Genomic DNA, 24,950 nt, shown 5'->3' with positions numbered 1-24,950 from the left:
ATGTGCATGCTCATCAGGATGTGCCTTTAATTGTTAAGAGTTCACTGCTCTCATTCCTTTGTTGTGTGGTTCCTATGTGTTTTGTATTTGTGTGGCTTGTTTAAAAAAACACAAAACAGGTTTCCCAAAGTTTTAGAATTAAAAGTCAACAAACAAAAAGCTTAGAACAGCTCCCTTGGTAATAATTCCTCCTCTTCTTCCATTTCACTTCCAAACTTTCAGATGGAAATCAGGTGCAAATTGCAATAGCTTTAAATATGTGACCCCTTCAGGTGCTTGTGCTGCCCTTCTGGCTTCCTAGCTCAGTGTTTTACAAAATTCAAAACAGCAACAACCAAATACACACCAATTCTGAAAGCAATACTCAGTGGCAGGACCTTGATAGTGCCTTCATCCCCCTGCTTAGCCTGATAAAGGGTTTTTGATGTTTTGGGCATTATGCCTGGCAGTTGTCCATGAGGGCTGTTCCCTGCTTGGGGTGGTTTAGACAGGGATGAGCCTACCTTGAGCAGGGGGGGTTGTATTAGATGACTTCCTGAGGTCCCTTCAAACCCTACTTCTCTGATTTTATGATCCCTGTAATGTATCTAGATACTTCCCATTTCAGAATAATGATTTTGAGAGCAAATTTTCTTCCAGGATTCCCACTGTTTGAAGCTAAAAGCTCAAAGACATGTCTATAATAACGTACCAACATATGCTGTATAATATATGCTCATACACAAAGGCTAATAAGCCTGTGAAAGCTTATGGATTATGTCTATTTTTGTATATGTGAGAGGCAGTATTTCTCAGTATGAAGTGCAAACAAGAAGAAAGATGTGAGAATGCTAAGAAGGGGGCACCATCGAGAAGAAGTGAATCCAAACAGACTTAACAACGTAGAACATGAGGAGTTCTGACATTTGTAGCATGTTTAAATAAACTTTGTAGTATGGCTAACCTGGGGCTCATGCCTCTGTAGAAAAAAGCTCGTTAATGCAGTGTGCAGAGCAAACCATGGAGCTGTTGTCTTCAAGGGCAGGCTCCAAAGATTGTCTGCTCCAAAGGGAATGAGTCTTGCTGTTTCACGATCACATTTAGTATTGGTGTGTACACACTCTAAAAGCTGGGTGGATGCTCTAAGGGTTCAGCTGCCCTCATTTACTAAAGCAATGGAGCAGTTTTGCAGGTGTCTTCAAGGGGCAAGTCTGAGTTGGGCTACAAAAGCTCTGTCCCACTGAGCTTCTAGCAACGAGTCTGACTGGAATAGTCAACAGGATGTTAGGAGAAGTGTAGGAAGGATTATTTAGGTAGGACCCGGTGGTCACTGCCTCTGGCAGGAATTGTGGCTGCAACCAAAGCACCGCTTTACGCTTATAAAACCAAATGGAAGGGTGGCACATTCACTAGATCCAAAAGCTCATCATGCCATGAAGTCTCTGCTTCCAGGAAAATGGCCCCGTATATGAGGTACGTTGTTTTACTTGTCTCAGGTGGCTCGGAAGAACTTGGCAACATAAATGTTCTTTGCCTGTCTACAATCAGAAAAGCTAAGGGGCTAGACCAGACGCAAGGACCAGAAAGCCTGGCTTTAGCTTCTTGAGGTCTTGTCTGGCCAAATTAAAAACGACATGCCAAATAGCTCTCTAAATGCATACAACCTACACCGCGAGGCAGCAAATGAGATGAGCCGCATGGAGGCAGGAGAGCAGTAGGCATGGCTGGGAGCTAGAATGATCCTTGCTGAGCTCTTCTACAGACTGCAGTCAAAACTGATTTTGAAGGGCAGGAAGGAGCCCGGCTGCCTGGCAGAGGTACATATGATGCCACCAAGACTGCTTTCAAGTCACAGGAGTGCCCACCTGTGCTCTGCTGCCAGCCTGGCACCCAGGAGCTTACCAGAACAATGACCATAGCTCGTTAATCCATTAGGTGTTGCTGCGGCCCCCAGACTTAACTGCCTCCCATGTTTCCTAGTCTCCCCTTGGTCTTCTCTCCAAGGTCTTGAGACTTCAGGCATTTCTTCGTGTACTACAGAACAGTCCCCTGGTGTCAGCTGTGATCATCCTGGCTGCTCTGGTGTGGGCTGGTCCCTACAGGTCTTTTCTCACAGGGGAAGTGCCAGTACTGATCAAACAGCTTCCTTGGAGCAAAGTATTGATTTACAACAAAGTGTTTCAGAGTCAGCAGATCTCAAAACCAGTGATGCCTCATAATCACCTCTGAGGATTATGCCCGTCCCCTAGATGTGGAAGGGCCAAGTCCTTCTGATTTTCTCCGCAGTCTGCTTCATCTTGGCCACTTGACTGCTGATTAGTGAGTCCCTCTATCCCCTCTCAGACTCCAGAAAGGCTTTTTAACGCTAGTTGTCTTTTGGTCTCTGTATCCTGCCATGCCAAATTGAAGCTTACAACAGCAGGCAGAATCTTTGAAGCTAATGGCTATTCCCACTGGTTGGTTGTGTTTTGTTTCAAACATCCTTCTAGGTGTTCCTATCAGAGGAGTCATGCTTTTGATTAGCTGGGTTCCCTGTCCTCAGCTGGTGGTGAATTCAAGCATTACGGCATCTATTAAATATTTGACTACCCCTCTCCGAGTTATACAGGTTCGCTCAGTAACTAGGTCACCAATCAATATTTTAAGGGAGCTCCTGCAGCATTTGTAACATGATGATTACACACCACTCTGTTTCTGCCCCTAGGATACTCCCGTTTCAACTTATCCTTTGCACAAGTCTGTTATGACAAATGTTTGTATTATGTAGAAAACTGTATTTTCCTCCTTTTCCCTCTGTCTGGCCAAGCACAAAAAAAGCAGCTTTTAGTCTCTGTGCATCTACTTCATTAGGAAAGCTAAAGTTAAGCACTGGGACTGGAAAGATGCTGAAGATATCCGGCTTTTTAGGCTGGGTGACTCAGATGCCCCAGTATCTGCAGGATAGTTCAAAACTTTCCCTCTCTCCTGAAAAATGTAACCTGAACTCCCGCCCTTCATGCAGGACCTAGCGCAGGGAAAGTGGGCAGCTTTTGGTATGAACTTTGGTCCAAATCTGGCCTCTACTTCTCAGCTGGAGTGACCCAAAACATGCAAATATTAATTGACCTGTTCAAGCAATGACTGTGCTGAGGGCAGACAGATGTAAGAGCATTATGGCCCAAGGTTCCTTTTATTCAAGGCTCACGTTGCACATTACAAATAGCGTGGGCCTCATTAACACCCTCTACGGTAGGTCATTATATATATATTTAATAGAGGTGGGGAAGAGCGGACAGGGAGAGAAGTGATTCAGTTGGGGTCATACAGAGTCAGTGGCCAAGCTTGAACTAGACCCCAGATTTCTTGGCGTCCACAACACAATCCTCATCCACCTATGGCAGAGTCTTGATTTTTACAGGACCTGATGTAACAACATAAAGGAAATTTTAAATGAAGGGAGAGTGCACTGGTGGACAAGGGGGAAGGTTGCAGGAATCCAGAGATCCCTGGTGTGAAGAACAGCTTCCGGTTCCACATTTTGCAGGCACCTGCCACCTGCTGCTTAACTCCTTGGACAGGAGAGGACTCGGAAGTGCTGCATGAGATAGAGGTGTGTCCAGCCTGGAGGACTGTGCTCCTCCCTACTGTAGGGAGGTCCCACAAGTACCTGTACGAGGTAGAGGTGTGTCTGTGAAACCTGATGCCTCGTCACTGGGCTGATGTGGGGGCGGAGAGAGGAGGGACATCCCATCCTGCACAGGGCAGTTGAAACTCAAGAAGGAAACTGTCCAGGACTGTCCTCCCAGGCGAAAGGAACAATTAGGGAATTTCGCCTCCCCCTCGTCCCCCCCCAGAAGCATCAGTATAGTCCTGTGCGCTGGGGGGACGTCACTCCAGGACCCAGGAGACCATGAACATGTCAAAGAGAAAAGGGTTCTACAGACAGGAAGTAAACAAAACTGTCTGGGAGCTGCCCAGAAGATACATGTCCATCATCCCCGTGGGATCTGGGGCTTATGGCTCTGTCTGGTGAGTGGGTCTCGTTTTTCCTTTCTCCAAGGGTCCTGGCAAGTGGGAGGGAAAGAACAGGGTGGTCAGAGCTTAAAGCATGGGCTTATGGGAAGAAAACAAGGGAGGTGCCTCCTTCTGCTCCACCATTGTGAAATACGTCTGCATGTTAGGCGAAGAAGATGGCTGTTGTAACTTCTTTGACTTCCAGGTTGAGCAGCTGTTAGTTTGCATGTTAGGGCATTTACTGCCTGAAGAGCTGGGCCTCCCTGTTACACAATCAGTACGCTTTCTGCTGGGATTACCCCAGACGACAGGGAATAGAGTCTCTTGACTTGACTTGTTCAGCCCCTCTCTTTCCCTTCTCTTAGCAGTGACTAGGATACAAATAAGGCAGGGCTAATAGTGCCAGAAGGCAAAAGAGTGTTTCCAGCAGTGATACTCTTTTCCCAAAAAGGATTTGGAGACTCGCACAGACTGTGTCTCGTTCTCCAACGGGAAAGGGTCTCTGCTGATGACGCAACACAGAAGGGTTAAGTTGGATATTAGGAAAAGTTTCTAACTGTAGGGATATTTAAGCATTGGGACAGGTGACCTGGAGAGGTGGTGGAATCCCCTTTGCTGGAGGTCTTCAAGATGAGGACAAACATCTATTCAGGATGATCTAGGGCAGAGGTGGGCAAAATGTGGGCCGGATGCGGCCTGCCAGGCCATACTATCCGGCCTGCGGAGCCCCTAAAAATTTTTGAAAATGAATATTTATCTGCCTCTGGCTGCCTGTCATGTGGCCCTCGATGGCTTGCCAAAACTCAGTAAACGGCCCTCTGCCTGAAATAATTGCCCACCCCTGGTCTAGGGACATTTGATCCTAACTCAGACCAGAGGTTGAAATAAGAAAACTTCTTGAAGTCCCTTCCAGCTCAACATTTCTATGCTAATTTAATATCTAGCAAGCTAAGTTATGTAATATTAATGCAATCCCTCATCAGTGACACCCTGGAATCTACTGATGATGAGTTCTCAGACTGAATGAATAAGACCGGACAAAGAGCATTTCAGGCACTATTAGTCAAATTGGCTGAACACAAGCAGCCGTGACACATGTGAATGTGTATGGTTGGATTCTGCTCAGTTACACTGCTGTAAATCTAATACAACTCCACTGATTTCCATGTGGATGTAAACTTTATCCTGTGTCCCATGCCATGAAGGGAAGAGAATTATTCCCTGTTCTAGGTATTCTGCAGAAATGTTCCTCAGTTATCAGAACAAGGATTATGAAACACCCTTGCTTCGCATCCCAGGGCCACTGGATATGAGGTTGTGCATTGGTGTTCACTTCTTTATGGCATGTACAGATACACTGGAAGGGTTGCTTCTGCTCCTCATTTCTCATATTAGAAATTGTATATCTCCACGACACGCTAAGAAGACCTCTAGCTAGACAGGAAAGGTCTGGCTTGACATTTTGGATCTTTGTGAAGGTTTTAAAGATAGAGGGGATGGGAGAGGGAAGGAGAGAGGGATACATCTGTTGGAGGGTTCCTTACGCATCATAAAGAAATCAAAACACAAATGAAAGAAATACTATGCTGGTCGCTTTTAAAGAAAGGTTCTCAGCTACTGTAGAAATTCCCAGACAAGGGAGCTAGATACAGGTGAGTAAGTCAAGTGGTATCACAATTACCTGTTCAATGAATGCTGTATACTATAGGCTCAATTTTGGTGTTCAATTCCTGGGGGAAGCATGAATGGAAATGTATGGAGTTAGGATTTGCTGTCCTCTGCTGGGAACCACTGGGATGTTTCTTTCTACAGTATTGATGTACAGTGCTCTTGGAACAGCTTCTCTGTGTTCTTCCAGATGTTTAAAATGGAAAAAAAATGGAGCAATTTATTAGAAATTGGTCTTGGGACTCTTGACAAATAAATATTGTCATCCCAGCAGCGACAGGTCTAGTAGGGATCACTTTTACTCCCTCCTTCTGGTACTTGAAATCTGCAGAACCTTTGTTTGAAAGAACACAGCAAAGAAAGTTGTCTAACGTACCCAACACCAGATGCACCAGAAGCTATAGTTCACACTGGTTATCCGGCTAACTGGTTCCCACCCCCTTTCATTTCAACTGGATTGACAGTAAATACAACCTGAAGTCAAGTGTGAACGTAATACAGAAAATACTAAAATTATATCAGAAAGACTTTCCCATGTTGACAGGTTTGTGGACAGAGGGGTTAACTACCAGTTTCACAGGGCAGAAGCTACTGCACGAAGGACAAATTAACTCTAAGAATAAGAAAGTAGCCTTGGGAAATATTTAAATATGTGATCCATTCAGTCCTCCCTTATCCTTCTTACTCCCCCAGAGTAGCAGCTCCGCAAAAGACATCTGCTGAAGTCTGGCTAGAAGTACTAGGCAAGGCTTACCTTTCATCATCACAAGAGGTTTTTCTCCTGTCATCCCCTCTTCAGTACTGATTCCAGCTCATTTATTTATTTCAACATACTTTTTACCTTCACTCCATCTGCAAATGAATCAAAATTCTGCCATCAAATGATGAGCTTGCACTCTCAATGCATGAATTGGTGCTATCTTAAGAGACATTAATTCATGAACATGAAACTCCTTCATGTGAAAGAGACAGGTTCTGCTGCATAAATGAGTATCAGATGGTAACAATGTTTTGCCTCACTCCATCAAATGCTAAACTGCAAAGGAATAATTTCTTCACCAAGAGCACCTTAGAGTGAGTGATTCTTGCTCAGATGTACGTCCGATTCTTTTCTGCAAGTATTAAGTGTTTGGGAAATGTGATGAGTTGGTGACTCTCATGAAAAAGCTCAAGTTCCATAAAAGCCATGACATGTTTTGACACTAGAGCAGAACCATCTTGCAAGCCGAGCTGACCAAGAACTTTCTGGAGGTGCTGATACTTGTATTCAAGCCAATTAAATGAACTGTAATGAGATGGACAAGAACAGAAAGAGTCCATATAAAACCATGGGGTGCGTCCAGGCGAGCGTGGGTGTTTGTTTCGCTGGGGACCTTGTGCCACTGCTGTTTGTCCCCAGGGAATGCCCATGCCACACGTGCTCTGGCATGCGGCAGGTTCCCGCAGGTGGGGGAGGGGAGGCTGGGGCCAGCAAACGTGCTGGCCCCAGCAGTCTTATTTGGAGTCCTGGGGGCCTCCTGGGGCTGCAGCCATGGCAGGAAGCCTGGCTGGTAGCTGGAGTGTGGCTCCGGCCAGCCAGGCTCTGGTTTTGGGCAGCACGCACTGCCGCCACATGCGCTGCCCCGCTTTTTTTCAGTGTTTTTTTTTTTTACCCCAGGATCACAAAAAACCCCTTGTTCTTCTGCATGTGTGGTGTGTGGCACCGTAGAAGAGCCTGCAGCACCATATACTCGGTGCCACAGCAGCAGAGTTTGGTGCTCAGGGCAAAGCCCACAGTGGCAGCCCGCCCTTGCCCTGTGCGCAGATCTGGGGGGCACATGACCCCCCATGTTTGCCTGGGAGTACATGCAGTGGTGGGAGCCACCCTTCCCCTGGCCCCATGACCCCCCAAATGAGCTGCTTGAGGCTCTGTCCTGCACCCTGCTCAGGCTGGGCAGCGCCTGTTTGCACCCCTTTGCTTTGATGCCCAGGACGGTCACCCTGTTGCCCACCCGGCACTGCACATACTGCACGTCTGCGCTCATCTGGACCCAGCCATATAGGCTGAAGGATTCTGCGGGACACCCTTTCAATTCAATGGCAGCAGTTCTATTAGAGACTGACTAGATAAAGTTTAGACAACAAATACAGTGTAGCTTGAGTGAAAGTCTAATTTAGTTTAAAAAATGCACGGCTCACAGACTAAACTATTGAACATATCTGATACAGCGTGCACAGGGTGAGGACCGACACTCATGTAAGGCACCAATCATTCAAAGTTTCACAAGTCTCATTGCACAGGAAACAGACAACGGAGAAATGGAACACATTTTTGCTGACGGTACTTGCAATGTCAAAAAGGACTTCCTTTGGTTTACAAAGCCCAGCTGAGTCTTGGATGAAACACAGCAAAAGGTTGATTAAGCTACTATGCTTCTGCAAATGTATGGGTTTGGGTTGTGACAGGACCCAAAAATGGAGTTGACCAAACCCCATCACTAGCAGGACAAAGACCCCCAGCATTTTATGCCCAAATAGCTGAGTGTCTAGGGCACTTGTCAAGAAACCAGAGGGTTTGTAAATATTCTCCTCCCTGCTTTTCTTTACAGAACAGAGTTGTTATATCACTAAATATATGCATGCAAGACAAAGTAGCGTTCTCGAGTCCAAACCAGATAAGTCTGACCTACTTGTGGTTAACAAGCAAGCTAAGGGGTGTAACTGAGCTTTGATGCAACAGATCTTTACATCAAAATGAAGATAAATTTGACAAGCTCCTTTCCAAGGTAAAACAAATGGGAAGTGATACTGACCTAGAAATTCCAATGCTCCCTATTATCAAACATCAGTAAAACCAGCCAAAGATGTCATCTAACTCTCCAGGTACAGCATTTTTAAAGACAATTTTTGTTCAGTTTCTTCCCAGTTACAGATGCTTTGCCTCTGCAGCTAGATGATATATTTGGACTGTCTAGCAAAGTCAGCTTGAAGTCTTACATCTCAGCTTCCTTTCTATATAAGAAAAATGCACCTACTGCTAACTTCAGTCTCCAACCACTATTTATGTATTTGTCTGATGAGAAAGATTTAGATCCAGATTTACAATAATGTTGAGGCACCCAAATGTGCTGATAGGCATTTAGAGGGACTTATGCAATGCTGGACTGCATCTTTAAGGTCCTAAATACCTTTGCAGGTACCTCTTCTGTAATGAAAGCCAGCACTGGACAGAGGAGACAGGCACAGGAGGAGGCCACACACACATCCATAAACTCAACATAACCCCGTATTTTTTCTGATTGCCTGTGTTCTTAAGAAGTGTTGCTATTTGCCTGTTGCCACCAGGGCATCTTGTTTTATCACTCTTGCTTCCCGAAGAAGTCAGAACATATCATGACTGAGAGCCATTTAAAATTAGCAGATGCATCAAGAGCCGGCCCCAGACATTAGCAGCCTGATTGAAAATCCAACTGACTGCTTTGCGAGTCTGCCAAAATCCTGGAAAAACACTGTTTGTCTGAACCATTAGTTATAGAGCAATTACTGCATTTTATACTCCCAGCTAATTTCCATAGCAGTTTCTTCCAACCATCCCTCAAAATTGTGGATCTACTAAGATGCAAAGGAAAGTGCCAGGGCTGGAACCCATTAGAGTGAGCGAATGGGAGCACTGGGGAAATCATCCTTCTCTTCAAAAAACAATAGGGGGGCTCTGTTCATAGACAGAAACTGGCTTTGGGATGAAATGTGCAGAGTGATAACATTAAGCTTCCCATGGGCTGCTCCATTAGCAGCCACAGCAGAAAATACATATTGATTTACAACCTGCAAGTTTCTCACAAGCTGAGATAAGGAATTCCAAAGCAGTGGGGAGTGTCAACCCAACAGAGAGGTTTGCTCCAGAAAGTCCTTCCCTCCTCTCCCTTCAGTTAGCAGCTGGAAGCTGTCAGCCTTAACATACAGGTAACCTTTCCCAGAGGTCAAGAGTGGGTTAGCTTAGCTGAACTGCCTCATGATGCTCAGTAGAGAGACTCCTCTGCAAGGTCCTATATCTTGAGAAAGCCTGGGAAGAATCCAAACAATTACAGCAATCTCTGAAAGAAGCCTGGTGGCTTGTTCTCTTTGTCCACTTGCTGGTTAAATCTAATGCCCAACTTCTTTGCAATTCTGCCAAAGGGCTTCATAAAGGAACGGGAGTGTCACCTTAACACACTGGTTCCCAAACTGTGTGTTATGGGTCGCAACCGCAAATGGGATCACAACATCGGCAGATGGGGCCGCAATAAATGTGCCCCCTAAGATTTCTGTACCCATAGCAGGGTGTGGGGCTGAAGCTGGACTTTCCCAGCTCTGGGCAGGAGCTGCCTCTGCGGCCTAGCGGGTAGGACCAACTGTGGGAGGGAGTGCTGCACCAGCATGGCCACCAAGGTGAGGCATGGCACCAGTGTGGAGTTGTGCCCACGCTGCTGCTGGGTGAGCAGGGGGAGCCTCAGCTTGGCAGCCATGGCAGCGTGGTGCTCCTTCCCTCCCAAGCCAGGTCCTTCCCATTGGCCTGTGGAGCCCCCGGGGGGCAAGGCATCAGGGTGGGGAGCTCCAAGCCTGCAGCGGGCAGCCTGCATCCCACTCCCACCATGGGCTACGCTCTGGCAGTGCTGCCCGTGGGGGAAGGGACGGAGGGACGGCGGGTGTGTGGGGAAGCCGGGCTCTGCACTTAGCTTCAGCTGTAGCAGCTGCCACCTCCTGTGGGTGATAGTCGGGACTCAGGAGCTACTGGGGGGGCTGTGACTTGGGGGCTCGTTATCTTCAAAGCATGGGACCAAACCCTGGAACTCCAGTTCTAATCCTGGTTGTGATAACACCTCGGTTTCTATCCCTTGCTGCTTCCATGGCTATATCTTTAAACCAGAGACAATTCCTTCCTTATAGGTATGTTGACATTTAGAAAGTGCTTTGAACAGGAAAAGCACTCAGGTGCTAAGTACTATTCACTCCCTACAAAAGTGCATTTCTCCCCAGTTCTAAACACCTAAAACAACACTTTTCCTGTTCAGAACACTTTACAAACATTAATTCATAGATAAAGGCCAGATACTACCATACAGTAACAGCTGCATCAAGTTTGTAACTTTGGTTTGCGTTAGAGAATACCACTTAGAAAGGTGGCCTGGTCCCACTTAAAGTGAAAGAATACCCACCACATCCCATATAAGTTCTTCCATGTATAGTTACTCTTATCCCACCTTAAGTAAAGAGGTAGTTAGCCACATTAGTCTGAAGTTAGGTAGAAGGCAGGGCAGGGTGGCACCTTAGTGACTAACTGGTTCAGAGAGATGCAAGCTTTCATAGATGAACTACGTTATGCATTTCTGAACCAGTTAGTCTTTAAGTTGACATCCTGCTCTGCCTTCATCCAACCCTAAGGTAGGCAGGTGTTATCAGTGTCTCTGTGTTACAGATTAGAAAGTTAAGGGCTGTTTCTGCCAGCAATGCTGCAGAAGGAAGTGAAGTACAGTGCTAGCATATGCAGGCCCAGCTACACATTTGTGTACACAGTGGAAAGAGGGAGGGAAAACACCCCTCCTCCTTATAGCTCCAGCTTCCAGAATCCATGCTTCCTTGTTAGGTGACTTGACATCGCAGAATATATTGGAACCGGTGAGTTAGAACCATTTCTATGTTTGCCACAGTTCAGCCATAGATAAGAAAACAGGCGAGAAAGTGGCCATCAAGAAGCTGAGCCGCCCATTCCAGTCTGAGATCTTTGCCAAGAGAGCGTACAGAGAGCTCATGCTGCTGAAACACATGCAACACGAGAATGTGAGTACCCACTGCTCTGCATTTACCCAGAAAGGGGACCTCAAGGAGCAGCTCCCGAGGTTCTCAACATTTGAATCGTTGCTTTGCCCAAAGATGAAGAGTGACCCCAAGAAGAAAAACCCCGATAGTGTTCCAAAAGCTGGAGCCAGACGAGGTTTTCCTGCTAATGGGCATCAAGCTCACCTGTGAGAGCGTCCTCTTTTGAATCTGGAGGACCATGCATTTGCTGTGGTTGTTCAGTCTAGGGTTCTTGTCACCCAAGCACTGCTCCTGCAATGGGGTTGGACTTGCGATGGGCTCCTTAAGATGCCTGTAAGAAGGGAATCAACCCTAAGACTTATTAAAGAATTTCTAAATTCCTCACTTGGAATCCTAAACCGTCACTGACATTCGACTCTTGAACTGAGGTCTGATACAGAGGATGCCTGTCCTCCTATATGTGTGTTTTCTAGGCTTACATGTTGACCTCACTTGTCCTGCAGGTCATTGGGTTGCTTGATGTCTTCACTTCAGCCACCTCTTTCAGTGGATTCCAAGACTTGTAAGTTTGTGGCTTTTTTCCAAGTGTTTTGAATTCCATTATGTTCAGTCATTGTCCAGGACAACTGCAGACATACACTTGAAGGAAGAATAGCGTGCCATCCTGAACCACAAGGACATGAACTGATTAAAAAGAGGCCCATCTGAAGCCAGAGATTCCTAAATAAGTCTATACAAGGAAGGTCAAAAGCACAGAACAGATCTAGTTACTAAAATCACTAAGGGAAACCTAAGCAGCTCATGCATGTCATTTCTTATAATTGAAATAGCAAGATATAATGGTGATAGGCACGTAATGTTCGTAAGAAAGAATTACATGCGTTAGAGCAGTGATTTTGTGATGCTGGTGTATTAAAAATCACAATAAAGGAAGAATGTTATGGATCAGAACGCAGGCTATTAGAACGGAAAGGGTCAGATTCTAATCTACCTATTAACACTTCAGTGTGATCCTATTCCACCCTGCTCAAGTCCTTGAAAAAATGTTAATGTGCCTACCTTTTAATACTTCATCATCCAAGCCTTAAGATTAAGCTGCAAAAAGCGGCAAGCAGAAGGAATATGGTATGGTGTGGGGATAAATTTGGAAGCCAAGACAGCAGTTTTGAAAGACCCCCTTTAAAAATATTAAGAAACTCCGGACAGTAGGTAGTGCAGAACTGTCTGGATGTGCACATCGCTGAGCTCTCAGTCAACTGAATCAAGACCTTAGAAGTCTGGCATTGCTTTCATTTGAACTTTATACCCTATGAAAACTAGAGTACAGTGAGTGGAGATGATATTCCAAGCTTAGGAGTGTGCTAAAAGTAAATTAATGGAACAGGTAACAACTCTAAGATCCTCAATAGTTGTCTTAGTAACACAGTTACACACATGCAGCAACTGGTCTTATCTTCATAGTGAGAACAAGGCTAGCATGGCTTCCTATGTTTTTCTCCTAGACTGAGGGACTTGTCTTACTGCCTTTTAGCTACCTGGTGATGCCATACATGCGGACAGACTTACAAAAGATCATGGGACATGAGTTCAGTGATGAAAAAATCCAGTACCTGGTCTATCAAATGCTGAAAGGGTTGAAGGTAGGTGGGTATGGAAGAGCTAAAAGTAAGGATTGGGGTGAATCACCACCTCTTTTAAGAAAAGTCCATACTCTGTATCACCCTTGAGTGGGCCATTAGATTGTGGGCAAAATACCTGATGGCCCATCATCCTTACAAAAGCAGTACCTCTAAGTTTACCCACTGAAAAAACTAAACTAATCCCCACTTTTCTTACTAAACTAATCTGGATCTAGCACCCGGCAATAAAACAGCTTTAGTCTTTACATGGTACCGGTCATGCAATTTCTTTCTATGAGGGCAATTGATTTGCTTTGTTCAGTTGGCTGAAATGCGAGGGGCTTAGCAAAACTCTGCAGGGTGGCAAGAGGCTTATTAGCAAATGCAGCTTCTGTTGACTCCCTCCTTTACTCGCCTTTTGGAGAAGAGAGATGCAATCATTCTCTCAGTTATTCTATGCCAACTGAGACTGACAGGTCCTGGGAGCCTCCAGGAGCAGCAGCCACGGTGCTCCTTCAGCAAAGAGCCTGGCCAGCAGCCAGAGCTTGGCTCCAGCTGGCCAGGCTCTGGTTTTGGGCAACATGTGCTGCTGCCAGATGTGCCGCCCTGGTTTTTCCCAGGGCGAAAAACACCCCCTGCACTGCAAAGTAGCAGCACGGGGAATACCAACATATGTGGCACATATGGTATGTGGCACTGCAGATGGATCTGTGGTGTTACATACCACACATCTGCACTTGTCTGAACCCTCTAGGTTTTTCTTGGGAATAATGTATGTGTTTGTACACATAATATTGCGTGGAACCTCACGGCATCCTTAAAAGGATCTCGTGGCAACCTAGGTTGCTATAGTACCCTGTCTGGAAATCACTTTTTTAACCACTGAAATGTTGAGATATTATATGAATACATCCCACTATAGGACTTTCATCTGAAGCTCTAACAGCACTTTAGAAGCATTAGTGAATTAACTTCATAACATCTTTCTCCAGGTCGTTATTATTTCCAGTTTAGAGCTGGGAAAAATCTATGTAGAAATTAAGCAATTTCCCAAAAGTCATGTAGCACATCTGTGAAGAGTCTGGTTAGAACCTGTATTTTGGGTCCCAATCATGTGTGCTGGGTGCTCGAGTCCACCTCCTAAATAATCCAGAAGAACCAAAGACTTCCCTGTGCTCACACTCCTGCTCATTCAGGACTCCACCTAGCCAGTTGAGAAGTTTGAGGCTGAATGTCTATAACCGATTTAAACACCTTTCACTCCAGACCACATATGCCTCTTCTTCAGGGCAGTATTATAATTACACCTATTATGAGGAATTTAATATATGGAATAGGTTTTAGCTACCATTTTAGCTTGCCATTTATCTTTTAGCAGCAGTTGTTTTTCCTCCATAGTTGTGATCTGTACAGTAAAGTCACAGGATTGAGGGCACGGGTCTTGGAGAGGAAGAATTCAAGTTGTTTTGGTCTCAGCAGGCAGACTCCTGCTTGTAACATGTGTTTCTCCTTTGGGGAAAGGAAAGATTTATTGGCTGGTGATCACACTGTGGCTTCCCTTTTTATTGCAGTATATTCATTCTGCTGGAATCATTCACAGGGTAAGTCCCTGTGCTTCATTACTCTAATTTTATTTCCGTTCAGAGAGAACCACAACTCAGCCATAAAGTTAACAGCTTCTGCCGGGTCCCTGAACATTGTCTTTGCCTCCCTAAGTACTCCCTAGACTAAAACCCCCTTCTCTTTGGCTGTCTCATTTTATTCCCTCCTGCCTTATGTACGCCTGGCTTTGCTCTAATATCTCAGCAATATTTCGATAAAATGTTACATTTTGTGACACTCCTTAAATGAAAGTGCTCCAGGAAAGAAAGGTCCTTGTAATTTATATGGGTGCTGAACTTATCACATTGGTATCTTGGGTACTGAGTTGCAATCCAACGTGTTCTGACTATTCTGATTTTGTCTGTCTTAGGACCTAAAGCCAGGCAATCTGGCTGTGAATGAAGACTGTGAACTAAAGGTAAGAATAAAGGTGCCACTTTCCAGCCTGTGAGAAATGTAGCATATCGGATAAGTGGTGAACTGCTCCAAGTGCATGAATCCTGGCATTAATGCATCTTTGGGGCTCCTATTACATACTGAGGCCCGATTCAGTGCATTTAAGTACATGGCAGTTGAAGTCAGAGCTTAATATACTTGGTGCTCAATGAACTCCTGTGGTTAAAGTTACACATAAACATGTGTACCATTTTAAATGAGGGCCTGGGCTTGGAGTGAACATCCTGCCATGGTGTAGTTACTACAGGTTTCCCTCGCCAACCACAGTTTTGAGTATCCATGCTTCAGAGAAGGTGGGGTACAGTCTGAAAATACCCCCCATGGCCTCCCTGGCCCTGCTCATGCCTTGCACTCCCCCCTACAGCCCCTACAGGCTTGCTGGTGCCCCTCACCGCACACCCACAGCCCCTGCTTCCCCAGCCCTGCCGGTTTTGCCAACCACAGTAACTTTCAGGAACCTAACCCCCGTGGTTGGCAAGGGAAACTTGAACTATGCTGAAGTTCAGTGACTTGCTAAATGCATTCGGTGCCTTACGGTTACTTATATACCAGGAAAATGACCTGTAGATGGTAACTACGGTCAACCACAGTTCTTTCTCAACTTCCATCAACTAGGGCTGAAACAGACTGGTTACAATTGTGGACAAAGGCATTTTCAACACCTGTTACAAAGGACTTGTTAGAGCCCTGGTGGATTGAAAGTCTGGCATGCTTTGTGTAATGAGTGTTAAAGTGACTTGGCCCCATCTACTCCAAGGGTCAAGTCAGGTCAAACCATGTTCAGCTCCATTTGGAGGAAGAGGCCACCTGTTGTCAACAAGCTAGATATGTTGTCACTGGCCCCCAAGATGCTTGAGCATGCAGGGCACGGGGGAGTCCTGTGAACAAAAAGAAAGGCAGTGGTTCAAGAAAGGCAGTGATCTTTCAGACCTTACATGCTGCGTACTCCCTTGAGGCAACACCTAGTTTTACAGCCTACTTATAATTCCCAGTAGAATTAAGACAAACCTGTTATCTCGCTGAACTATACCCTGCGTGTCGCCAAGGCAGTTACAGTTGCATTACTATCTGATTGGATCCACTTTCTTTACTCATGGAAATAGATTCACGCACAACTGTGCGATTTTTCTTTCCCTTTTCCCCACTCCCCCTGTCTCGCTCCTCCTTTGCTGAGCTGTAGATCTTGGATTTTGGCTTGGCAAGACATGCAGATTCTGAAATGACGGGATATGTGGTGACACGTTGGTACAGAGCACCAGAAGTCATTCTGAACTGGATGCATTACAATCAGACTGGTGAGTTAAATCACTTCAGTTGTGGCTGTCTGGGAATCAGCACTGGGACCCCACTTGAGGGCTGGGAGCAATCTCACACAATCCTCCATCTCCCGATTAAGTGTTTTTAATTCCTCCTCATCAACGTATCTTCCATAGCAGTTATGAAGCTCCCTGCTAGGAGACAGTCTCAGCTGGACTGTTGCCCAAAGCTTTTGCCTTTGGTACAGCTGAATTCAAAGGTAGCCCAAAAGGAACATGTGGCCGTGTCCAGACGAGCGTGGACGTGAGGTATGTGGCACTGCAGACAGGTCTGCGGCACCACACACCGCACATGCAGGCATTCCCTGTGCTGTTACCTTGAGGCGTGGGAGAGCGGGGGGTTGACCCCAGGAGATCCTGGAGTCAAAAAAGCCACCCTGCTAAAAAAGCAGGGTGGCACATATGGCAGCAGTGCATGCAGATCCAAAACCAGAGCCTGGCCAGCTTGAGTCATGCTTCAGCTGCTGGCCAGGCTCCCAGCTACAGAAGTGCTGTGCCTGCAGCTCCCCAAGGCCCCCATGACCCTTGGTCAGGTTGCAGGGGCCAGCACGGTTGCTGGCCCCAGCCTCCCCTACCCCACCCTGGGTAACCTGCTGCACGCCAGAGCACGTGTGGCACAGGTGTTCCCTGGGGACAAGTAGCAGTGGCATAAGGTGTGCAGCTGCTACTTGTTCCTAGAGAAACAAATGCCCATGCTTGTCTGGACATGGCCTGTGAGGACCAAGGGTAGGAATAAGAACAAGGAAGGTCCATCAGAACTTGACAACCTATTTGGCTAGCATGGAGAAGGCATACCAGTTTCATAGCCAAAGGCAGACAAAGGGGTGATGTGGCTGGCATCACATCCAGCTACCTTTGGTTCTCACCAGGTCCCCATTTATAGCTGGATTAAAAAGATGGCAGCCTTTGACATAAGTCTAGCTTGAACTCAGTGCACCAAACCTGTAGCAAAACACCTTCCGCCACTCAGATACCATGCTCCTCTTAGCAACTCAAACTAACGGCTAAATAAATCAGCAAGGGTTGTGGTCCTCAGAAGCAAAAGACCTCAGTTGCAACTATTTCTTCCCTAACCCTGCTTCATTCTTTCTCACGTTCCTCTCTGCCTCTCCCCGAATAGTGGACATCTGGTCTGTCGGATGTATCATGGCAGAAATGCTGACTGGGAAAACACTGTTTAAAGGAAAAGATTGTATCCTTTCAAAGTGCTGCAGATGAATTGGAAACCTGGGGAACAACCAATGGAGATGCTCTGGCTACATGCAAATGTGCTGCTCCAAGTATGCAAGGGTGGAGGTACCAGGGGAAAGAAGTGCAAATGTGGCTTACTAAAAAGATAAATCCTGTCCTGTGTCCTATGGCAGGCATGATGTCCCTGAACACAGTAGGCTCAGTGGGTTCTCTTATGTGGGGGGAAACAAAGCAAGATAGGAGGGGGGAAATCAAATGGCACAACACAGCTCTGTGGGGACTGCTGGCACCCAAAGATGGAGGGGTTGGCGCAAGCCTTGTGAACCCAAATGCTCCATTCCAAAATCTTGCAGCAAGAGATTGCCACTGATTTGGGGGTACTGCAGCCCTGACTGCTTTAGTAGAAACAGAGCCAGTAGGAACTAAATTCAGGCCAGGTCTGTATACAAAGTTTTATCAGCTATGTTGCCATCAAAACAGTGGGAAAGAAACAACGTACCAGGCACCCCTAACTGCTGGACAACCCGCCATCTAGATGCAACTTGTACCAGTCAGAGTCCTTTTGCTGATACAGCTTAAGTAAATTGTGAATGTGGTTAGGTATATCAGAATATAACTCCTTTTGCCAGTATAAGTCATGCCTTAACTAGTGGGCTATACCAGTGCAGCTATAGCTGCAAATTTTTGTAATGTAGACTAGCCCTCAGCCTCCTTAATCCTCACCAATTTTCCCAGCCTGTGCACTTGGGCTGATAACTGGGTCCAGGATTTGCTACAAAGTGTTCAACCTTTAACTCAGCCTGCCAGATCTAGATCAGCTGACTCAGATCCTGAAAGTAACAGGGCACCCAGGAGAGGAATTTGTGGAGAAACTGGAGGACAAAGCGGTAAGAAAAAATGCACAGGACCAGTGCTTTATTGCTGAAGGCATTGCTGGGGAAGCTATGGAAAGATAAGTTGGTACCACAATGTCTTTGCAATGTGCATGGGTGCAGTTAGTAACAGAACCCTTTCTAATCATGCAGCAACATTACCCATTCTCCTGAGATGCGGGAAGAGTTCCCCCTTTGCCAGGAGGTGCTCCTGGAGAGGACAGGTGTGGAGCAGGGACTGAAGGTCAGGACTCCATGGTTCTGCACCTGATGTTGATTCATTGTGTGACCTTGGACAAATCATTTCTTAATTTTATTTGTTGCCACCTCACCTCAGTCATCTTCAAGCCTAGGTTCTTTCTGTATCCCCTTGGGTTGTTGTGGGGCTCACCGGTGTGCGAGAGCAGCTCTTCACGAGAAACAGGCCAAGGAAGTGTGGAGCCTGAGACACTGCTCCCTTAGACACAGACCTGGTAAACTTTTCTAGTGTGCCTTCGCAATTGTCCAATTCAGAAAGACTGCAGACTGTTTTTTCCACCTCTCTTTCAGGCAAAAAGTTATATCCAGTCCCTCCCTAAGATACCTAAAATGGATTTGTTTCGGCTTTTCCCGAAAGTCAATCCTCTGGGTAAGTCATCTTCATGCCACTTTCTCTCATGCCACCTTCATTCTGTGATAACTAAAGCAGGTTGTTTCTCCTGAGGGTTTGCTGTGACTTCTGCTTCCCCCTCCCCTTTCTAAAGCTCCCTGTCATCTAACTGCTTGCTGCTCTGCTGCCCATACCTCTTACAGGGAACCAGTGATGCCTCTCTCAGTCACTAGCTTTTGTCAGGGGGCTGAAGGTATTTAGTCATTAAGTGGAAAAAATGATTCTTTAGTGGCATTAAAATAGCATGTTTCTGCTATGCTTGCCTTTTGTATTTGGTTTTTGCTTAAAATAACATGCCCCATAACTTTGGGCACTTTTTAAAAAGCAAATATTTCCCGGAATTTTTGCCATGACTGTAAAGTCAATGTTAATAGCAAATGTTTCTCGGATCTGTAGGTCTTGGGAGGGAGAGTGGGGGTTTGTGCTAAGCACAAAACACGAGTCATTTTGCAGAATCCTGTAATGTCTTGTTTGAGCTCACTTTTTCCTGCAGTCTACAGAATGTAGTTTTATAATAGATTCATAGAAGCTAGGGTCAGAAGAGACTTCAACAGATCATCAAGTCTGACCCCCTGCCTGGGCAGGAAAGAGTGCTGGGGTCAGATGACCCCAGCCAGATGCCTATCTAGCCTTCTCCTAAAGACCCCCCAAGGTGGGGGAGAGCACCACCTCCCTTGGAAGCCCATTCCAAATTTCGGCCGCCCTTACCGTGAAGAAGTTCTTTAATAAGAAACAATTAAAATGAAGTTTCTGGACTTACACAGGATAGATGCAAGCATGTGAATGAAAAACAATCTTGGACCAGTCTAGTCAACTCTTCCCCTAAATTCAGATATTAATAGGTTTGCTAAACTGAAGGTCACTTGTTTGGAGGGGTTGTTCTGGGCAGCAGTGGTGGTGGTTATAGTGGGAAGGGTACAGTACCATACTTACTGTGTTTTAAATGGAGTAGATTGCTCCTCCCTTCAGAATTGATATACAGCTCTCGGCATACAATGCTCGCTCTGGTGTCAAGCAGCATGGCTTCTTGCCTGGTAGAGTATTACTTTTATGTAATACTCCTTCAGGCTGCAGGTCACAACTTCATCTGGAATGAGGACAATCACCCATCATACTGCAGATTTCTGGGCTCCATTCGGCCTGTGGAATGAATGTAACCATTTCTGACTTGAGTTGCCTATAGCCAAACTAGTGCTTTCACATTAGTACCGTTTAAGTCAAACAAATAAATAAGCAAGCTCACTTTCTACTGTTTTCCCTCAGATTTAAGATCCAAAGCAACGAGAGCTGTGAGAGGGACCAATGAGAATTACATTTTCTGCTTCAGTCAGGTTTAACCAGGGAAAATATACGAGCGAACTCTTAGCTGTGTATATCTCTAATATACACAGCTCTTAGCTGTGTATAGCTCTAATCCTGATATGTACCTGGTTACTATATTTTCATGGTGTACATTTTGAAAATGAAGCTTCTCCCCCAACGAGCTGTTTATCCTCGCAGGTCATAGATGAGGGAAGAAAAACCTTTCCCAAACTGAAAATAAAGTTTAAAAAAAGGCATGAAGCAGTTAAACCCAAAAGGAAACCAGTCTGACAGACTAGTTAATTTCTGAGTTTCCTGCCTTCCTGTTTGCCAACCCAAGTATAGATTACTTTACAGATTACTTGGGTTGATAATACTTTGAGTTGAGGGGGTCAGAAGCAAATTATTAAAACCGAAAAAAAGTTTATCTTTAAATTAGTTTGTTAGTTATGTTCTTGAAGTGCACTTAGCTTCAACAGCGCCGTTAGTTTGGTGGCAGTGTCACACCCTAGTCAGATCTTCAGCCTGAGGGATCAACTATCTACCACTGATTCATTGATTTTACCACTTCTACATGTTCTACATGGATGGGAACACCTATTTTAGGAAAGTGCTACCCATTTGACTTTTGGATGCTGTTTCAGGGTTTACATTCCAGACATCCTAACCTCAGTATTATTGCTCTATTCATCTAGCAATATGCCTTTCTTTTTGCAGCAGTGGACTTGCTTGACAAGATGTTACAGTTGGATGTGGAAAAGCGTCTTACAGCCACAGAAGCTCTGGCCCACCCATATTTTGACCAGTTTAGAGACACAGAGGAGGAGACAGAGGCACAGCAGTCCTATGATGACACTCTGGAGCGTGAGAAGCTTTCAATAGATGAGTGGAAAAGTACGCAAGCAATTTAACTTCTTTGGGTTGCCATCACTCCATCCATGTCTTAATGTCTCTGCCCCCCAACCCCAGCTGCCTACATACTTAATATGCCAGGTGTCACTCCCATCTTCTTCTTGTCCCCTGCACACATGTTGACAATGCAGAGTGCCACACTCTGTCCTTTGCTTTGGCTTTTGCACCTGTAGAAAATATTGTTTGCCTGCACCTTTCCAAACAACCTTTTTGTCTCTATATTTTGTCTTTTCTCTTCATTTCAGTGTCCACATGCTGAAACCTTATATCTGGACTCTGGTCCTCAGCACAACATTGCTCTGCCCTTAAGGTCACATTCTTTTTAGCATCCTCTAAAATCAAGTAACACGCTACTCATATCAATTATTATTCTGCTTGTTTTGAAGGGCATATTTACACTGAGATTCTCTCCTTCAGTCCAATTGCCCGGAAGGACTCCAAGAGGCGGAGTGGTATGTCATTGTCATGACTGCAGTCACTGGAACACCTGCAGTTGGGGCTAACCTCCCCATGCTGGATCATAAAGAGGATGTCTGTTGGGATCTGGACCACATCCCATCCAAGTCAAGAAATACCTGGCCACCTGGATCTTTTGTGTGTCCTGAACACAAAGATATTGACTGTGTGTTGGACTTTGTTCTGACTGAAGGGAACTGCACCTGAAACATTGAACAGTACCAAAGATGAATGGCTTCTTTTAAAATACCTACATAGGAGAATTTTGCCTGGTGCTTCTTGGTTTTCCTGCTCATTCACATTTTTTTCCATTGACTCTCCAGTTGATTTCAAGTGTTCTGATATTTCAGTGGTTCCTTCTCACTGTTCCCTCCATTTACCACCCACTTCTTTTTCAGCACCCCTAAAAAAGCAGTTTGGACCCTTGTAGATAATCACTGGAAATCAGGCAGGAGGAGCCTGGAAAACAGCCAGTGGTCCATTGGTTAGAGAAGAACACAGGAAATCAGGGCTCCTGGTCTCTATTGAAAGCTTGGCCAGTGACTTGCCAGGGGAACTTAGGCAAGAAGCGGTCCCTAATTCTGAGTCCCTTGATTACTGGGTTTCCTAATTTAGATAGCTAGACCTAAATGCAAGCACCTAAATCAAAGTAACCTGATTTTCAAAAATGTTCTGAGATCATCTTCAACTTAAGAGTATTAGATCACTGCCAAGAATAATTACTGTATCTCCATCAAATGATGGTCTTATTCTATAATAAACTACATTGGTTTGTAACCAATATAAAAGTATGTTTTGGTTTTTGAAGTAATACCTTATACAGATGTAGTGACAAGAATCGGTGTGTTAAAATGAATGTTTAACTAGTTAAAATGCAGTTGGCAGCTGGCAGCATGGAGGTACTGTCTTAGCTATGTCAAATGTTATAATGTAGCAACAAAAATTGCAGGCAAGAGAACAGGTTCAGGTATCCTTTGGTAAGTGTTTTAGTGCAGTAATAGTTATCAGTATAGAATATCAAAATGAAACTGAATCATTTTGGGGAGGGGAAGAGCAAAAGGCAACAGAACCAGGAATGATGACATTCTGCTAAATAGGTCAGAGACTTATGCAATTTAGCTTTGGCCATGTCTGACTCTCCCTGCTAACTTCTAATGCAGAGAAGTTGCTGAGATGATGTAGTCCTCCAGCCTAGTCACAGGAGTCCACCCCTTCTGGAAATCAAAGGTAAAAATAAAACCAAAACAATCTAATATTCAACCCAGACTTTTGTTGACCCATTCCTCCTCTCAGGGTCTCTCCTACATGACCATCTTTAGCTTTTTTCTTGGGCTCAGCTTCTAACCTTCATAGGCTCCAATCAGTCCCCTGTTCCTCATGCTGACATGGACAACTATACCTCCTAACAAACTAGCAGTGCAGAGGGAAGGCACATCCATTTCTTCAGGTTCCCAGCACAGGAACCTTAAACAGATTACTGTGTTTCCCCTATGAGGTGAACTATTCCATCCATCCTTTCCAGATCCTTTTCTTATGTGCTCAGCCTCCTCTCTGATTCCTCTTAGGTGGTCTTTTTAAATTTGGTAATCCCTTCCTAGAGTCTTTCCACTGACTAACTACAGCCTGACCTTGTCTCCAAGCAAGCCTGGCCTAGACCCTTGTACTTTCATTCCCTGTACCTGGACACATGGGTTAAAACAGGCACAGGTGAGGCTGAGCCACAACCCTCTTAAGGGCCAGGTCTTCACATAGTCCTAAGGGAGGTTTAACCTGAATACAGTAGTACAAAATACAGGGCACATCTACACATGCAATTCATGGGAAGCAATAAACTCTGGTATTTACTGCACCAGAGTTTATTACTCCTAGGCATGCCTTTGAATGTGTGCCCAAGACTGCAGCACACTGAGCTGGGTCGGAGCAGCTCCAGCTGGCAGGGGACCCTGGAGATCAGCCTGCCAGCCCAGGGCTGCTCCTGCCAGCTTAGTGTGCTGCGGAGGGGCTGGCTGGGGCACGAGAATGCTTTTGTGCCAGACTAGCTGACAGGCATCCCTGCACCCTTGAGCCCCAGCCTGCTGGGTCAGCATCTACACGTGTGCTGCTGCACACTAAAAAACTCTGTATTTGCAAGTATTATCCTGCTGCAGTTTATTAGTTTCCTGTAGCCTAATAGGGCCGAATGTGCAGACACTGAGATGTTTACTGTGGAGCTAATTAGCCAGCTCAGCAGTAAACGTCTTGTGTAGATGCATCCCTTGAGAACCAAATTTGTGAGACCAAGGACAGGTTCCCAGGTAAAAAAAGAGGAAGCTTCATCACTTGGGGACAAAATACTAGAAAATATATCAGAGGAACAACCAGCATAGCAAGGAAATGAACTAAATAAGCCTTCTCCGTTCTCTATGATCACTGTCCATCTTGTATAGATGTTTTAGCCTGAATGAACCTTTTCAGCAAGAATTTTTAAAAAACGGCAATTAAGAAGAGCATAAAAAGTGGTATATCCCACATGAAAAAGATGATAGTATAAAGATTTTTCTCCCTTGAATCGGTTACAACTATTTTAGACTCCCTTCATGTAGGATTTAGCATGTCTCATTTGTATAAATACATTCAAATAAATTCAGTTTGCCAACCACTTCTTGGCAGTCACAATATATATTGCCCACTGTATGAATTACAGTGCTTAAATGGGGTAAGAAAATGCCAGGTTCTTTCAACAGCTCAGGTAGAGAAAAATGTGTTGAAAGACAGAATTCCAAGAGCTGTCATGAAACAGATATAAAACAGATGCTTTGTGGGTCTCTTGTTTGCAATTTTGGTTTCAGTCCTCATTTGGGAGTGTGCAGGACACAAATGGGCAAGACAGGGATTCACACACAGTAGGACAGCCTGCAGGGTTCTGGTACTCTCTGGGCAACTCTACACGAGATGTTTACTGCGCAGTTGACTTATTAATTGTGCAGTAAACATCTCAGCGTCTACATGTGCGCCCCTGTTAGGGCGCAGAAAACCAATAAACTCTGCAGCAGGATAGTACTTGTAAATACAAGTACTATCCTGCTGCAGAGGGTTTTTTTATGTGCAGCAGCGCACATGTAGATGCTTATCTGGCTGGCTGGGGCACGAGGGTGCTTCAGTGCAGGGACTGCCTGCCAGC

The 24,950-nt window shown here is 45.3% G+C and overlaps 1 protein-coding gene across 2 annotated transcripts; it reads left to right on the top strand.

Annotated features, from left to right (window-relative positions):
• The first annotated feature begins 3,675 nt into the window (after positions 1-3,675).
• Positions 3,676-24,428, top strand: MAPK13 (mitogen-activated protein kinase 13). Of its 2 annotated transcripts, XM_006266184.4 has the most exons (12): positions 3,678-3,987; positions 11,307-11,436; positions 11,919-11,977; positions 12,947-13,055; positions 14,606-14,635; positions 15,007-15,054; positions 16,273-16,387; positions 17,529-17,600; positions 18,407-18,486; positions 19,021-19,099; positions 21,140-21,316; positions 21,721-24,428. In XM_006266184.4, the coding sequence occupies exons 1-12, from the start codon at positions 3,869-3,871 to the stop codon at positions 21,801-21,803; spliced, it is 1,101 nt and encodes a 366-aa protein (XP_006266246.1). In that variant the 5' UTR covers positions 3,678-3,868; the 3' UTR covers positions 21,804-24,428. The 2 variants fall into 2 exon arrangements, with proteins under 2 accessions (XP_059573070.1, XP_006266246.1); XM_059717087.1 differs by lacking the exon at positions 14,606-14,635 and having other exon boundaries at positions 3,676-3,987.
• The last annotated feature ends 522 nt before the right edge of the window (positions 24,429-24,950 follow it).

Source organism: Alligator mississippiensis, chromosome 14 (assembly GCF_030867095.1).
Source record: "Alligator mississippiensis isolate rAllMis1 chromosome 14, rAllMis1, whole genome shotgun sequence".
Taxonomy (NCBI): domain Eukaryota; kingdom Metazoa; phylum Chordata; order Crocodylia; family Alligatoridae; genus Alligator; species Alligator mississippiensis.
This window is presented reverse-complemented; position numbering and strand designations above follow the sequence as displayed.

Coding starts and splice junctions, on each gene's coding strand:
- MAPK13 (XM_006266184.4), top strand. CDS start 3,869: ATGAACATGTCAAAGAGAAAAGGGTTCTACAGACAGGAAGTAAACAAA. Junction 11,978..12,946: donor TTCAGTGGATTCCAAGACTT/GTAAGTTTGTGG, acceptor ACTGCCTTTTAG/CTACCTGGTGATGCCATACA. Junction 21,317..21,720: donor TTCAATAGATGAGTGGAAAA/GTACGCAAGCAA, acceptor CTTGTTTTGAAG/GGCATATTTACACTGAGATT.